We start from the raw sequence: 17,863 nt of genomic DNA on the forward strand, positions 1-17,863 counted from the left end.
TGGATGGCATCACTGACTCAGTGGACATGAATTTGAGCAAACTCCGGAAGACAGTGAAGGACAGGGAAGCCTGGCATGCTGCAGTCCATGGGGTTGCAGAGTCGGACATGACTTTGTTGTGTTAGCAACTGAATAACAGCATGGGAACAGCAAGGCAGGGCAGAGTCAACCACGCAGGACTGACCAGTTTGGGTCGTGCTGACAGGCTCTGGGCTGGAGCAGTGACTTCTGGTGGCCTGGTCCCTGCCTGAGGGCCTTGGGTTGAGGCAGAGGGGTCTGGGGAGAGGTTGGATGGTGGTGGGTGCTGGGGTTTGCACTGCTCCTGGCTGAGCCCTCTGCTGTCTCTGAGAATTGGCTCACTGGGGAGGGACAGTCTCTCTTGGGGTCAGCAAGGCCTCTCCCCATGCCAGAGCATCAACAAAAAGAAAATATAGTTAAAGTAATGTGCCATGTGGTGTATGGATGCCACATGGAAAAATACTGGACAGAGTCCAGGAAATCAGAGTTAGCATGACCGCCTCCATCAGCAGCATGAACGGCTGTGCCTGAGGCTGGGGACAGTCCCTGGGCTCTGCCCGCCAAGCTGGCCCACCACTCGGGTTTGCACTCTGGTCCCTCCGCCCCACCCCCACCCCAGGCCAGGGGTGGATTCTGTTCCCCTAGTGCCCTCTGCCTGGAGCCTTGGGGAGGGGGCTGGGCAGGGCAACCTCTTCTGTGGGGCACATTTGGATAGGCACACCCACAAGTCTAAGGTAACAGGAGCTGCTCGACGTGATAAGACATGGCTCAGCTCTGTGTGCAGTTGGTGAATCTGGTGTTAATTCATATGCACCTTTGGAATACTAAGTTGTAAAAGGGATGCTGGCATTACCGGGAAAGGAACATTTTTTTTTTTTGCAAGACATAGTCAGTCATGTTGTAAAGAAGAGTTTGACACATTGATTGACTTTTCTTTGGCTGAAGGACTGTGCCATTCACATCCTCCCAGCTGCAGCTGCCTTTTGTTCGGAGGACAGGGCCCCCTAGACGTGGGAGAGTATCTACACTGCCTGTCTGGATGAGGGGGGCCAAGGGCATGGGTTGTGCTGGGCCAGCCCGAGTGCGGGGGTCCCATGCCCCGAGATGTCCCTCTCTGTGTGTGCTCGTGGGTGTGTAACTGTGTGGTGTGTGTGCGCGCACACGCGTGCCTGTGCACCTGGATGCATGGGAAGGGGCGAGTGGCACTGCCTGGCCTGACTGCCCACATGCAGGTCGGCGGCAGTGTCCCCAGATGGGGTCCTGGCCCCCGGTGTGTGCTGCCTGGCTGCGTTACTTTGAGCAGTGTGTTCTGTGAACTGGTCTCCTGGCAGTTCTACTTCATTACTTGAGGGTTCTGTGTGTTTGAAGATGCTGGGCTTTTTCAGGTCGGATTCTGTTTGCCAGGGAGAGCATGTCTCTCCTCCCCTTTCAGGGTCATGTCCCTGCCTGTGTTTCAGGGCTGAGAGTCCCGGGTCACCCTCTGGCTGGTGGCCCCTCCGTCTGCCTCTGATGAGTGAGCCTGGGGCGGGGAAGGAGCCGCCCTCCCACGTGTCCCCGGGCGGCCGTCGCAGCTGTGCAGCTCCGAGGGTTGGCTGAGCGTCCACCCCAGTGTCTGCGGGGCCAGACTAGGGCCGGGCTGCCCCGGGCTGGCTCGCTCATCACGGGGACCCAGGCCATGGGGACCGTTCTCAGCATCAGGGGCCGCCGGTGTAAGAGGAGGCGCAGCAGACGCTCCGAGAGGAAAGGTGAGTCGTCCTCTTTTATTCTGAAATGCAGATCCTGGATGCAAATGCGCTGTGGGAATGTGTTCTGAGTTGTGGTGCTGTGAATTCATCTTATTGATGCCAGTGATTCCAACTCTCCATTTAAAGCCCTCCTCTTTTTCTCTGTTGGCACTTCATAGAATGTCAGTGAGAGGCCAGCTTACAAAGGCAGATTTTAAAAACATGTCTAGAAACATGTCTAGAAATCCCGTTGGCTTCCAGGTTTAAAGTATTGTTTAGAAAGATGTTTATGGAATCTCAGAAGTGTGCAGCTTGGAGTCCTGGGGGATTCTCCCTCTAGAGATGGGTGCTCTGTAATTTTCCTTCTCCTGCCACGCTTCCTTACTGACTTTTCCAACCTTAAAACTGCTCCTCATGCTATCTGATACTGTTACGTGTTTGCCTTTTAAAAACGCGGAGTGTTCCATTCACCACTGCAGATGGTTTCGGTCTTTAATTCAATTTAATGTGTTAAGATGTTAAAATCATTATTTTTTTCTTAACACCAGATTCAGAAGTTGCCCTTGACTATAAAAACCACACACTCATGGCTTTGGGGCAAATCGCTGCTTTAAGAGATGTTGAGAGTTTGCTGTCTCCATGTAACGTGTGTTACATGAACTAACAGAAAACATCATCAGTGCAAAGACGCCCCTCCTGAGGAAAAAGCCAGGTGTTTTCTGGGGGCCACCTCATTACCAGCAGCCGACAGGGCTGGAAAGGGTCTTTCAGGGGCACCGCATCTTTGGGGTCTTCTGCAGCAGGAGACAGTGACCTCTCCAGGAAATAGAATGAGCCTCAGTTTTTAGTGTACTTCCCGAGAGGAGGAGGAGGAAACCCATCTTGATACTGGCAGTCTTTCGATATCACAGACAATCACACTAGTGGGAGCAGTGGGGCTGGCTCACAGTGCGAGACCTCCAGGGGTGCCGTGCCCACGTGCTTGTCCAGGATCTGAGGGCACGCAGGTGCTGCCTCTCAGCGCGTTCCTGCTGCCCCCACCCCGCATCTGGGTGACAGTATCAGTCAGGCGTGGGAGAGCAAGATGGCAGGAAGATAAGCAGCAGGGAATTGAGACAAAGGCAGGAGCCCAAACTGCAAGAATTCTCATCCAAAGACCCTAAATTTAGACTTGCCACCTTTTTTCCCATGGTTCTTCACCACTAGACATTTAAACTGGAGAAAGTTTTGAGAAGTGTAAGAACAATTGTGTCATCATTTTGAACTCGCTGTAACTCACGTGGTTTGCGTTAGCCCCACCGTACACAAATTCTGAATGTCTTCACGCACGCTGGAATCTTTTTCTGTAGGAAAGCTGTTTGCATTTTCGGACCAGCATCTTGGGAGGCTGAGCGTAATGAGATGTAGCAGTGCTCACTGCACATCGCTATGCGTGCACGCTCATCATGGTTGCTGTGCGTGCACGCTCATTGTGGACACTGCTGATGAGTGAGGCACACGTGAATGCCTGCTCCTGCTTACCACACACTCTATGTTTGAAACTAATAAAAATGCCTTTCAGATTTATGAGTGTTATTAGGACTGGCCCTCCCGTTTATGGGATGAGTTTTACAGGATTTGAAATATAGTCTTTACTATTGTGTAATTTTAAAGTGCTCCCAGTCACATGTAAAGCCTGGTGTGACATGTGGCTTGTCAAATGTCATTGGTTGTCAGTACGGCATAGCAGCAGGCAACTTGGTGTCAGTAGTGATGGGGTCTCAGTGGTTTTTCACCGATCCTGAATTATCCCTGTGGTCACCCCCTCCACAAGGCAGATGTTGGCTGTGGCTGTGGATGAGACTCTGGTGGATTAACTCAGTCATCAGGAAGTGAATGGCAGTTAGAAGAGAGTGATGTGCAGTTTAATTACCAACCACCAACCAGGACCTGAGGCAGATGCTGCTGCCCTGGTGGGCACTGTGCCCAAGGCCCAAGGTGGGCTGGAGCCCAGATCACACCCGGGGACAGTGGAGCACACCCCAGCCTCCCCAGGGCCCCGAGGAGTGCCGCCAGCTCCACTGTGACCTCCTCCGCTCCTGGCCTGCTGCCGAGAACGGGTGGGGGAACCCCATGTGAACAGGCTCCAGTGTTTTGGGGTTACAGGCTTCCCTAGTGAGTGCTGGGTCTGTGTGCTCTGTGATGGTCACTGTCCTGTGCTCAGGCCATCTGGGCGCCCCCATCTTTCCAGAATGGAGAAGTGGATGGGCATGGGGCCTGTTGTAGAAATGGAAGCCCAGACCCACAGCGGTGAGCCTCTTCTGAGTACCGCCAGAGTACAGGGCACCAGAGACTGGGCCGACTTTCCCTCGTAGATGGAGGAGAGGCAAACGGTGCCTGAGGCTTCGGGCTCCTTCCCTGCTTCCGCCTTGCTGAGAGAACACCTCCCTGTGAGGGGAGGCATAGGGAGGGAGAGCATTTATCCACCCACCCATCCATCCACCCACCCCTCCATCCATCCATCCATTTGTTCATCCACTCATTGATCTAGTCCATCCACTCATCCCCCCGCCCACCCATCCAGGCGTCCATCCTTCCATCCATCCATTCGTTCACCCGCCCATTCACTCATTCATCCGGTCCATCCACTCATCCCCCTGCCCACCCACCCAGGCGTCCTTTCGTGCAACAAATAGCTATTGGCACCCTCGTGTGCCAGCACCAGGATTGGGGCCTGTGTGTGCAGGCGTGGGTGATAGGATGGTAGGCCTGGAGACCACTCTGCAGCGGGCCACCCAGAGTGCCCTGTGCATGTCTGCCTCAGGAAGGAAGGATCTGAGCCCGTCTCTGGCACGAGTAGGAGGCGCCATGTCTGCCAGGAGAGGATACAGGGAGGGGAAGTTGCTGACCGCTGATGAGCAGCAGCTGTGGACAGAGGCCTGGGGCTCCCAGAATTGACCGTGACACATGTGTGTGCATGTTACTGCACTTGTACGGATGGGCTCCCCAGCATGAGTGGGGACCAGGCTCCCTGGGGAGGAGCTCCTCCAGTGTGGGACCTTTGGGGTGGACAGAGCCACCCTCGTCTGATAGTTGAAACTCTAAAACAAACGTGGGGTTAGGTCTGTGGACTGTATTGGGTTGGCCTAAAAGTTCATTCGGCCCAATTCCCTGGGCATTCCCAGTCCCTTTGTTGGATCCCCAGGCTGGGAAGCCTGATGTAGGGCTCAGAACCTTCACAACAGCAGGGGAACTTCTTTGGTTCTGTAGCTTGTGGGTCACCCACCCGACAGGTTTGGGGTTTGATTTTACTGTGGTTGTACTCCTCTTGTCTTTGGATGTAGTATCTTTTTTTGGTGGGTGCCAGTGTCCTTCTTCAGCAGCTAGCTGTGATTTTGGTGCTCTTGCAGGAGGAGATGAGCGCACGTCCTTCTGTTCCAGAGTCTTTGTTCAGATCTGTCTTGATTCCCACAGCTGTATACACAGAAAGTCTTGAAGTCAGAGACTGCCAGGGCCCCTCTGTTCTTCTCCTTCATATTATGTTGGCTGCTCTGGGTGTTTGCCTCTCCATATGAACATGGGAACAAGTCAGTTGATTTCCACAGAATATCTTGCTGGGATTTTATTGGGATTTTGTTGAATCTATAGGTGAAGTTGGGAAGAGCCGATACCGACATTGTTGAGTCTTTCTGGATTATATCTCCGCTATTTAGTTCTTTGGTTTTGTTCATCAGAGTTTTGTACTTTTCCTCATATGGATCTTTTACGTATTTTGTGAAATTTTCATTGGGGGGAGTGATACTAATGTAAACAGTATTGTTTTTTATGTCAAATTCTAGTTCATTGCTCGTATGTAGGAAAGCAGTTGTCTTTTGTGTATTAACTTCGCATTCTGCAAGCTTGATATAACTGCTTCTAAGAGTCTTCCTGTCAGTTGCTGTGCATATTTTAATTATTCTTCATTGCATTTCACTAGGAAAACTACATTTCTGAAAGTAGTGCTTGAACCTTATTTGTTGTACACAATCTGCCTTACCATGTTCAGTGTGTACTGAGTCTCTAAAGGGAAACTGAACTGAACATCTATTATTTGGGTGGTTTCCTAGAAAGGAAAATATTTCATTGTAAAGTATTATAAGTTGATTGTTTTGAATATTTTAGTGATACTACTTTGTTTAGAAAGCAAAATAATGGAAGCAAAATACAAGTCATGAATGCATTCTCTAAACATGCATGATTAAGTTGTTGAATTTGAGATTATTTTTTAAAATTAAAGAATTTTGTACTTCAGTCACCTTTGTTAAATAAATAATCAAATCAGCATTCAATTTTTTCCCATAGCTGCAAAATTAGTCTATGCTATGCTTAGTCATGTCCTACTCTTTGTGACCCCATGGACTGTAGCCCGCCAGGCTCCTCTGTCCTTAGAATTCTCCAAGGCAAGAATACTGGAGTGGGTTGCCATGCCCTCTTCCAGGGGATCTTCCCAATCCAGGGATTGAACCCAGGTCTCCTGCATTGCAGGCAGGTTCTTTACCATCTGAGCCACCAGGGAAGCCCCTTAGCAAGTTGATTGATTTATAGTAAAAAGAATTAACATGAAGAATCTTCATTTGAATAATTCTCTCTTTAAAATTTTGTAGTGTATGGCTCCTAACTGAAACCCATAACAGTCATTAAGAATATGTAAAACTTTTTCAAAACCATCCTTTTCAGAGCATAAGGTAGATTAAAACGAGTAATAATGGCTAGTAAGTTTTGTCAAGTTTACTGTCTCTCTTAACATTTTTAAAATTTTTAGTGAATTCCTCAAGATTGCTTTTTTTTTTTAACCAGCACAACAGAGAATTCATGTTCTGATGCATCTTGAATGTGAGTAAGTGCTGTTCTTCATGTTTTATTCCAGAAAACCTTCTTTTCACCAAGGGAAGGGAGGCATGTGTGCAGGTTGGTGTTTCCACAGTGAGAGATAAGATATGGAGAGAAATGCTATAGTTTATGTTTTTATTTATACTTTGTCTTACATCAGAAACACCTACAAGTGTGTAAGGAATCACACAATAGATGACCATCTACTCACCAGCCACTTAGAAAGTAAAGCTTTGCCATTGGGTGGCGTTATGGGAAGTCAGACGCAAACCCACAGGGAACCAACACCAACACGACCGAGGGCCCTGGCGGGTCCAGCCTCCTCTTCCCCCAGGGGTCACCCCAGGTCTAGCCCCACTTGTTATAAAGGGCATTGGTCAGTGGTGGAAGCCCTTCTGTCCTGAGTCTGTCTCTCTGCTCTGCGTCCATGAGCCGTGAGCACATTCTGGGGCTCCATCCTTTCCAGTCTGGGAGGACCAGCCCCACCTTGTTGCTCCTCAGGTCAGACTTTTCCTAATTATTCAAATCTGATTATTTCTCCACATAAACTTTAGCATCAGTGTGTCTAGTTCTACTTTAAAAAAGGGAAGTTGAAATTATAACTGGAATCAAGTTAAACTGAAATCCCAGGTCTTTTGATGCCAAGTGTAATAGTCTTTCCATACCTCCCTGCCTACTGTTTAATGCTTTGGGGGAATCCTGCAAAATGAAGAAATTATTCGAATGTTGCTATCAAATAGAGCTTTTCTTTAACTGGGAGTTCCTGGAATTTTGTCCATATGGGATTTTTGATGGGGTTTTCATTCTTTGGTGTTTGTGGTCCAGGCCATACAAGGTGCTTTTCAGAATGAAAGAAAAACGGTTATGTAAAATGCTCTGAAGTGCTTGTATTTGCTATTTTGCCTTGTTTTATAACCTTCAGTATGAAAGCTGGCATTTGTGCAAGCTGGAAGTGCCAGCTTCTGCCCTGCAAGCGGTCTCTGGCCTCCATTCTGTTACATGCGTACTCACCGGCACGGTGCACAGCCTGACTATTTTCTACTGTGAGACATTTTGAGTATGAAAGAGCAGGAAAAAAAAGGCACGTCCTATAGACCAAGTGACCTCTGGGGCCACAGGACTCCTGTGGCTCAGACTGCCCGTCATGGTTACTGCCTGCGTGTGTTCCTCTTGTCCTAGACCCCAGGGGAGCCAGCCTCTCGGCACACCAGTCACTGATTAGTTACATATGAATATGCTGTGTACCTTCTGCCTACTTTTCAATCAACATTTTTATTTTGAGAGAACCTACATTCACGAGCATCTGTGAATACAGGGAAATCGTGTTCCCTTTACAAGTGTGCGGTCTCAGTGGGAGGCAGACCCCGGGGAGAGGTCCAAAGCGTCTGTTGTCACCAGGACCCCCGCCCCCTTGTGCTTTGCAGCCATGCCCACATCCTCCCTGACCCCCACAGCCACTGCTCTGCTCCCTATTTCTATGATTTTCTCATTTTAGGAACCCTTGAAAGTTGACCCTTGAACTGCACAGGTTGGGTGTTGACTGGAGCTGCCGTCAAAAACCCATGTAATGGGTGGTCGGCCTTCTGTGTCCTCAGCCGGCCTTGGGGTGTGCAGTGGGCAGTATGCGTTTAGTGAGAGAAATCTGTGTCTGAGTGACCCACGCAGTTCAAGCCTGCCTTGCCCGGGGCTCCCAGCGTGTAAATAGGTGTAACGTATGTGACCTTTGGGTTGGATTCCCCACTCAGCCGCGTCCTCTGGAGACTCCTCCAGGTTGTTGCGTGTTGGCTGCGTGTCCTTTCTGTTGTCTGCGGTGCTCCTGGTGTGGGCAGGCCACAGTGTGTCCAGCCGGGCACCCGCAGAAGGGCATCTGGGTTGTCTCTGGGTTGGGGCTGTTATGAATGAAGTTGCTGTAAACACTCGCCCACACTGTTTTTCTTAATGTGAATGTAAGTCTTCATTTCTCTGGGATAGATGTCTGTGTTTAGTTTTAAGAACCCACCAGACTGGTTCCCAGGTGGCTGTGTGGCCCAGTTCCCCTCGTCCCCGCTGGCCTTTGGGTCGTCGGTCCTCTGCTTCAGCCGTTCTCGTGGGAGTGTGGTGGATGCGTGTGGCCCTCAGCCCCTTTCCCTGTGGCTGATGACGATGGACATCATTTCCTGTGTGTCTGTCTGTGTGCACTCTCTGGTGAAATGTCTTTCTCACGTGAGTGTGTGTTCTGCTCTTGAGAGTTATGTTCTGTTTGTTGCCTGTGTGGTTTTCTCATATCTGCTCACAGTCCATAGCTGGTCTTTTCATCTTCTTAACAGAGTTGTTCACAGAGCAAAACCCTTACATTTTGACGGATTCCAATTTATCATTTTCTTCTTTTGTGGATTTGACAGCTAGTCTGCAAACTCTTCACCCAGTTCTGAATTTGGGGTATGATTTTGTGAAAATTTTCTAGTTTTATGCTTTGTATGAAGCCTGTGGTTCATTCCAAGCACCTGTGTGGGGTGTGAGCTGAGACGGCTGGTTGACCCAGCGCTGTCTGTGGACAAGGCCGTCTTCCCCTCACTGCGTGGCTTGTCTGCCTTTGTCAACAGTGAGCAGGTATGCTGTGCGGGCTGGTCTCTGAGTCCCCTGTTCTGTTTTGTGTGGTCTGCCTGTCTGTCTTGGTGATGCGGGCTGTATAGGCTGTGTTGAGATTGGTTACTGATTCCTCCCACTTGTTTTGATTGCTGCTTGAAAGCCCTTCTCAGATAATGTTGACGTCCTGGGGTAGGCATCTCTTGCCTTCGTTCATTCAGTTTGAGGTTCTCAGTCTGGTGAGTGACTTCAAGTGTAACCTGGACGTATTATGTTCCTGGATCCGAATCCTGCTTGAACCTCTGTTTCAGGTGCTTTCTCTCGTGGCCTCTGTAACGGAGGGGAGACCTGCCTCATTGCTGCCGGTGGGAGTGCATGTCTGGGCTCCCCGGCCTCCACTGGCACTGCTGGGTGGGGCCTCCTGCACCACCCCAGCGAGGAGGGGGCAAGCACCTGGGTGCCACGGGGTGGGGCAGTCCAGGCTCCCACCTCTTCTCCCTGACTGCATCGCAGGCGGGGTGGGAGGGGCCGTCACAGCCCAGAGGGCCTGGGACTCCAGGCTCCCACGTTCCTGCTGGGTGGGAGGCTGAGTCTGGTGGGACTCCAGGCTCCCGCACCCTGCGTTCCTGCTGGGTGGGAGGCTGGGTCCGGCTGGAGAGGGGCAGTTCCGTCTGTCAGTCTCCCGCCCTGCTGGGAGGGCCTCTCCTGGCCCCTTGGCCAGAGAGACAGTTTTGTTGGGAGTTTTAGTCTGCCCACTGGTGCCTCCAGGTTGCTGGTGTCGTCAGCTCCAAGTCTGGGGTGGCGATGGGGACTCGCAGCCACACCATCCTCGGGTCCCAGCTGTTCTGCCATCCTCTCCTCTACCCCTTGCCCAAGCCTTCTCGTTGTGCTGTGCTGCGCCATCTGGGGTTTTCAGTCGGGCTGAAGGGGAGGGGACGGACGTGCCCTCTGACCTCCCACCACATGAGCCCCTCTGCCTGCTTTGAGTCCAGCTCTCAGCCAGAGAGAGCAGGGTGCTTGGACGGCTCGTGTGGTTGCCTCCAGGATTGGTCCTTCGAGTCTCTCAGCAGCAAGTCCTTTCTCACCCAGCCTCTGTGCTTCCCAAACGCCCCTCCCTTCCAGACTCAGCACAGCCACCGCACGAGGCTCCTCAGAGCACCCATACCTCACCCGCGGTGAGGGGCGGTCAGCACTCATGTCCATTCTAGATCTCAAGGGAATTACTTTTAACAGTCTCCACAGTGGGAAGGTTAAAGCACACACCAGTACAGAACTGCAGCCTGAGCCGCACAGCCCCTGCAGGACCAGCATTGCCAGCTCCTCAGGTTAATCTGTACCTACTTTCTCCCACTGCACTGGATCGTCTTTTATAATAAATCCCAGGTACCATTTCATCTGTAAGCATTTCGGTATATATCACAAAAGATAAAAACACGATTTCCACACCTAAAATGATCAAAAGTAGTTCCTTAATATAGTCAGCTATCCAGACAATATTTTTATTTAAGTGTATCAGTTGCAGAGTCTGTCTGATTCATTTTAGGTTCTTATAGTATCCAGTACTGTGCTTTTCCTATAGTAAATTTTCAGAAAAATATATGTTCAAGTAATTCATGAATATAAAATATTAATACTTTGAAAACTATCTGAAACACTTTCTTGAATAAAGGAGTTTAAGTAGAAACTCAGAGGGGCTTCTGGCAGCCCAGTGGTTAACACTCTGTGCTTCCACTGCAGGGGCCTGGGTTTGTCCCCCGCTTGGGGAACTATGATCCCACATGCCGCATAGCACAGCCAAAAAACAGAAACCCATTTAACTTTTAACTCATTTAACTGTGTATTTGCCAGATACACAGTAAGGGTTAATGTTATTAACAAATGATTGTCATGGAAACTATTTTATATATGTGTTATATGAGAGAGATGTATAAGATTTAGCTCATTTTAGTCACCATTTTCTTAAAAGCAATAAATTTGCCTTTTACTGATTTACAATTTGATATGTATACAAATCAACATGTTACTACAAAATTTGCCAATCTCTTTTTTTCCTCAATGGCAATTTGATGGGATTCTTTATTATGAGTTTAGAAAAGGCAAAGGAATCAGGGATCCAATTGCCGACATCAGTTGGATCATAGAGAAAGCAGGGAAATTCCAGAAAATCATCTGCTTTTGCTTCATTGCTAAAGCCTTTGACTGTGTGCATCACAAGAAACCATGGAAAATTCTTCAAGAGATGGGATACCAGAACACCTTACCTGTCTCCTGAGAAACTTGTATGCAGGACAAGAAGCAACAGTTATAATCGGACATGGAACAACTAACTGGTTCAAAATTGGGAAAGAAATACATCAAAGCTATATATTGTCATCCTGCTTTTTTTAACTTATATGCAGAGTACATCATGCAAAATGCTGGACTGGATGAAGCACAAGCTGGAATCAAGACTGTCGGGAGAAATATCAGCACCCTCAGATATGCAGATGACACACTCTAATGGCAGAATGTGAAGAGGAAGTAAAGAGCCTCTTGATGAGGTTGAAAGAGAAGAGTGAAAAAGCTGTTCTGAAATTCAACATTCAAAAAACAAAGATCATGGCATCTGATCCCATCACTTCATGGGAAATAGAAAGGGAAAAAGTGGGAACAGTGACAGATTTTATTTTCTTGGGCTCCAAAATTACTATGGACAGTGATTGTAGCCATGAAATTAAGATACTTGCTCCTTGGAAGAAAAGCTATGTCACATGTAGATAGCATATTAAAAACCAGAGATATCAGTTTGCCACCATAGTCAAAGCTATGGTTTTTCCAGTAGTTATGTACGATGTGAGAGTTCGACCATAAAGAAGGCTGAGTGCCGAAGAATTGATGCTTTCAAATTGTGGTGCTGGAGAAGACTCTTGAGAGTCCCTTCAACAGCAAGGAGATCAAACCAGTCAATCGTAGAGGAAATCAACCCTGAATACTCATTGAAAGGGCTGATGCTGAAGTTCCAATACTTTAGCCACCTGATGGGAAGAGCCAACTCATTGGAAAAGACCGTGATGCTGGAAAAGATTGAAGCAGGAGGAGAAGTGGGTGGCAGAGGATGAGATGGTTGGATGGCATCACCGACTTAATAGATGTGAATTTGAGCAAACTTCACGAGATAGTGGAGGACAGAGAAGCCTGGCATCCTGCGGTCCTTTGGGTCCTCAAAGAGTCGGACATGACTTAGCAACCAAACAGCAGCAAACACGTTAGTATAATCCTGCAAAGTACAGCCAAAATATTTAGGAAGAGGAAACTCCTGAATTTGTTAAAAATTATATAATTGGAATAATTGTTTTTTGAGGATTTCCTATGGTTTCTCCTGCCAACAAAATAATAAGTTATACATGGTTAAGAAATTAGATCAGATTTGAGGAATTACTTGCTTTTTAATGTCATCCATGCGATGCTGCTCAAGATGAGAGGGGACTGGTGGGGTGAATGCTGAGGCATGTTTGTTCTTGCTCCACAGCTTTATCTTATGACCCCAAAACTGAAGTCTCCCCAGAGCAGAGATCACGTGGCAGCCGGGCCTGAGTTCTCTCTGGGGTCTGTCTTGATGAGGAGTCTGGGATGCATAGGTCCTCACCCTGCCCTGGCTTGGAGCTCTCCATGGTCCTGACCCCAGAATCCAGGCTGCCCTCTGCAACGTGGCCTGAAATCTGCCACCCCAACCCCAGATGCAGAGTCCTGGCCGGGACCCTGGGGTTCCTGGTATGCACTCAGAACATGGGAGCCTCAGAATGCTGTCCAGAGGGCAGACCTAACCATCCTGTTTTGCCATTTTCCCACAGAGGAGACTTACTCAATTACTTGTACACTCAGTGTGGTCTTCTTGATGTCTTGCAGACAGAAACAGCCTCCGCCAGTCAAGAAACCCTCAAAAGTATTTTGCCATGGATGTAGAAGATGAAGAAAACATGAGTAAGATCCAGGCCTATCCTGTAGTGTCAAGTGGCTCATTTTTCTATTAAAATATTAGTGTTGTAAATTTATGCAATGGGACCAATTTGGGGAGGGTCATTTTTTTTTTCTTCGATACAGCCTGTTCACAGTGGCATGTGTTTAATTTTCATACATTCTCTACAGTAGGTCTCGGAGTCTGCTGTGGGCGCTTTCCTTATAGCGGTTTGTCTGAATTTTTATTCTTGTATTTGCCCTGGGGCCCCAGTGCACATGGCTGAAACGCGGGGCCCAGCCTCCAGGCACACATGCCCTAAAGCCACATGCTTCGTGTCCCTATGTGCTTCTTGTAACAGTGGCCCTGATTTCCATCTGTCTAAATCTAAGGTGGCCTTTGAGATTGGCCGTGTAGGTGACGGTGCCTGGAATCTTCAGGTGCAGTGGGCTGTCCTGCACTTTGAGGGAAGGGCTCACATGAGTCTGTTGGTCTTGTTTGATGAGCCTCAGGGCTGGAGTTGGCTGAAGCCCCTCCTCACTGCCCTCCCTGGCCTTGGCTCCACCCTTGACGCTGTTCCCTGTAAAGAGTCAGTAGACACACTTCTCTGTTCTGTTTGTTGCTGATCCCGGGTAGCAGAGCAGTTAGATAAGGTTGCATGTTCCCACAGAGGCTGGGCGTGTTCTGTAGGGAGGTCACAGCGGAGCTGAGAGCTCTGGTGCGTGTGATGTGTGCCCCTCCCTGTTACCTGTGTGTGTTGAGGTGTCCCTGGAAGAACCCACGGGTGTAAGGGATGAATAGTCACTCGGGATGAGGACACACTTCAGCCAGCATCCTGCGGCCTCACCCAGAGCCTATAGCTGTGGCCTTGGGGTTAGCTTGTCTGCTCGCAGAATCCAGGCCTCTGTCCCCGAGGGTAGTGGGTACTGTGGGTTGCTGGGTCTCTGCCAGGTGACCCTGCAGTTGTGTGCCCTCATATGGGAGGCCACCCCCAGGACCCTGGCATGAGAAGACGTCACCAGGTGCGATTTCAGGCCATGTGGCAGTGCGTCCTCCTGTGGCGTGGGTGTGGCCTCTGGCTGCCTGCACTCTCTCCAGGCTGCTGCCCCAGCGGTCACTCTCGGGGGGCTTTGGGGCCAACCCACTCCCCACGCCCACTGTCACCCATGCAGCCCTCCCCCTGCCGTCAGGACTGTGAGCTGTTGTCCACGGTGCTGGTCGTGGGGTTTGGGAGGAAGCTTCACAATGCTCTAGGTTATGTAACCATCCCCAGACTGCTCTGGGGGTCAGTTACCAGATAAAGAGTCCTTCTGAATACAGTTTCTGGAAAGATGAGCTGCTGGTTCTAGTGCTGAAACTGAAATGCCAGACCCATATTTTTCTGTCATTTTGAAAGCAATGAATCATTTTTATCATGATTAGTATTCACATTTCTGAAATAAAATAGCATGCTATGGAAATAGAAAGCATCTATCTAAGAAGAGTTGTGAGGGTGGGATGTCTTCTTACATTTCTGGTGTTTTATTTCCCTTTATGTAGAAGCGTTTTTAGGAAAGTAGAGCATGAGTAGTATTTGCGAGCTTCTGAAGCACATGAGAACATAGAATCCGTGTGAACTGAAGCACATGAGAATGTAGAATTCATGTGAACTCTCTTGTAGAAAGTGTATTTTTCTATAATCAACACTGACTATTTTTATTTCTTAAAGGAAAGCTTTGGTTTCAGAGAGTATGAACATTTTGATTAAATGCATGTCAGAATGTTTACCGTAACTTGACTTCTTTACTGATGATTCTGTTTGGCAGTAACATGAGAATGTACGCAGCCATGCGGTGTGCCATGCTCTCGCTCACTTGTTAATCTAAACTGTCTCGCTCTGCCCTCTCTAACCTTCTGTTTCCTTTGAGCACCGAAAGGAGTAACCTATTGAGCTTTTGCTGGAGGATGTTATAAATGAAAATTTAGTGTTCATTCCATCAGCTTTGTCAACTGGGAGAAGTGGTGTGTGTGCCAGGTGTACCTGGGAGGCAGTGAGCTAGGAAGGCTTGAAAAGTGAAAGTGAAGTCACTCAGTCTTGTCCAACTCTTTGCAACCTGCCAGGCTCCTCCACCCATGGGATTTTCCAGGCAAGAATATTGGAATGGGTTGCTGTTTCTTTCTCCAGGGGATCTTCCCAACCCAGGGATTGAACCCTGGTCTCCCACACTGCAGGCAGACTCTTTACTGTCTGAGCCACCAGGGAAGGCTTAGCAGTGTGTTAATCTCAGCCATAGCGGAGATAGTCAGTCTCCCTGTGGCTGTGTTTACATGAGCACCGTTCTCGCATCTCAGTGAGGATGGCAGCCCGGGAGTCCAGGAACTTGAACTGTGGGCACTGGCAGCCGGGGACCCAGACTTGCTGCCACGTTAAGTATCTCCCATGGGTCCAGCTGGTGAAGGTCTTCACGGCTATCCTCAGCCTCCTTAGCATGGTCAGAATCTACTTTCACATTAAGGAATAGAAATGGCCTCCTTAGCATAGTCAGAATCTTCTTTCACGTTAAGTAATAGAGATGGAGCGGGGGCCACCTAATGGGGCACCTGTAAACCAGCTTATGATTGTGAGCAATATTCCGTTGCTGAAAACACTTGTGGATTCTCAAAAGTTAGCAGTAGGGCTTTAAATACACTCACGTTAACAGTATTGTAAAGCCTGGTGGTCATTAACCTTGTGCTTCCTGCAGCCAGTGGCCTATGCAAGCTAACCAGGAAAACAAGAAGTTACTGCTTTTTCTCTTTTCCAAAAAGCTTGATAAACTTAAAGGGAAGAGGGAGTGCTTTTTTTATTCCCATTTTTTTGAGGTTAAAATCATATTTATTTTGCCATGAACTTTTAGAGTTCTAAAAATTATTTTTATTAGTTGTAAAAATAAACTACCTTTAAAAGGTAGTATAACCAAATTATTTTGTAATTTCATCAAATATTTGTTTTTCTAAAAAGGAGCACATTGCCAGCCTCAGGAAGTTAGGAAGCTGTGGCCACCACCGGCGTGTCAGTCTTCATGTCTGGCCTTATATGTTTTTTTCTATCATGGGGTGTATTAAGGATTCAGAGACAAATCGGTCCCCATAACTTATTGAAAAAATGTTAACTGAGCATCAGAAGTGAAGCTGTGTCCTTCAAAATAGTTTCTAAAAGGCCAGAACACTTTACATAAACAGTTTTCTAAGACTTATCCATGAACCAAATCAAACAACTGCACATATTAATTGAATATTTTAAATCAGAAAAACTAAGTGACTGGTGAATGCATATTTTAAATCATGTTTTCTCTTCTGGAAAGGCTGCAGTTGAAAGCCCAGTATGAGTATAGTATGAGAAACAGCCTTGAAAAGGAGGAAAGGCTAGAATAAAAGGCACTTTGTTGATACTGATGTTAGATTATTAATGTAAGGTCTTCTTGGATTAGTTTATTCCACATTTTGATAAACTTGAATAGAAACCTTTAGGTGCTTCAGAATATTCTCATAGAAAAAGATGACTTAAAGATTCACCTTTTGATGCAATCATTGATACTAAATAGAAACAGGATTAGCCATTATTTAGCAGAACATCAAATTGCTCGTTCCAGTGTAGACAGATAGTTCTGTGGTTAAAAGTGCAGCCAGGAATAAGATATATAAGCACACATCACTTAACCAGTTACAAAGAGAGATAAAGGAATCTATAAATTTTGCATTTACAAGATCCTGCAACGAAGGCGTTGTAAGTTACTCTTTCTGGGCACCGCAGGTTCGAGCAGCACAGATGTTAAGGAAAACTGCAATCTGGACGGCGCGCCCCCCAAGGACGGCAGCGCCCCAGGGCCTGGCGAGGGTGCCCCGCTCTCCAACGGGGGCGGCGGGGGCACCAGCAGGAAGCGGGCCCTGGATGAGGGCAGCAACGGCCATGCCAAGTTCCGCCTGAAGAAGCGGAGGAGGGCGCCGGGGCCCGCACTGCCCAAGAACGCGCTGATGCAGCTGAATGAGATCAAGCCCGGCCTGCAGTACACGCTGCTGTCGCAGACGGGGCCAGTACACGCGCCCCTCTTCCTCATGTCCGTCGAGGTCAACGGACAGGTGTTCGAGGGCTCCGGCCCCACGAAGAAGAAGGCCAAGCTGCACGCGGCCGAGAAGGCCCTGCGCTCGTTCGTCCAGTTCCCCAACGCCTCCGAGGCCCACCTGGCTATGGGCCGCAGCCTGTCCACCAACGCGGACTTTACGTCTGACCAGGCCGACTTCCCTGACGCGCTCTTCAACGGCTTCGAGACGCCCGACAGGTCGGAGGTGCCCTTCTACCTGGGCTCCAATGGTGATGATTCCTTCAGCTCCAGTGGGGACCTCAGCCTGGCCGCATCCCCAGTGCCCGCCGGCCTGGCCCAGCCGCCCCTGCCTGGGCCCCCGCCTTTCCCACCGCCCAGCGGGAAGAACCCTGTGATGATCTTGAACGAGCTGCGCCCGGGACTCAAGTATGACTTCCTCTCAGAGAGTGGGGAGAGCCACGCCAAGAACTTCGTCATGTCCGTGGTTGTGGACGGCCAGTTCTTTGAAGGCTCTGGGAGAAACAAAAAGCTGGCCAAGGCCCGGGCCGCACAGTCCGCCCTGGCGACTATCTTTAACTTGCACTTGGATCAAACCCCGTCTCGCCAGCCCATCCCCAGCGAGGGCCTGCAGCTGCACCTGCCACAGGTGAGGAGAGCCACTGAGCGCCGCATGTGGCTGACGCTCTTAGACAAGGTGTGGCTGTCAGGGTCAG

The 17,863-nt window shown here is 49.0% G+C and overlaps 1 protein-coding gene across 5 annotated transcripts in view; it reads left to right on the forward strand.

The window, feature by feature from the left end:
* The window catches only part of ADARB1 (adenosine deaminase, RNA specific B1), a 91,554-nt gene that overhangs the window by 38,745 nt on the left and 34,946 nt on the right, over positions 1-17,863 (forward strand). For all 5 annotated transcript variants that reach the window (XR_001918452.1, XM_018052170.1, XM_018052159.1 and 2 more), the window contains exons 3-4: positions 13,041-13,115; positions 16,862-17,796. Coding sequence is in view for 4 of the 5 variants with exons in the window: in XM_018052170.1 (XP_017907659.1) it covers positions 13,041-13,115; positions 16,862-17,796 (1,010 nt within the window). In the remaining variant the exon portion in view is untranslated. The remainder of the gene's footprint in view (positions 1-13,040; positions 13,116-16,861; positions 17,797-17,863) is intronic.

The sequence above is a fragment of the Capra hircus genome, chromosome 1 (genome assembly GCF_001704415.2).
Source record: "Capra hircus breed San Clemente chromosome 1, ASM170441v1, whole genome shotgun sequence".
In the NCBI taxonomy this organism is placed as follows: Eukaryota; Metazoa; Chordata; class Mammalia; order Artiodactyla; family Bovidae; genus Capra; species Capra hircus.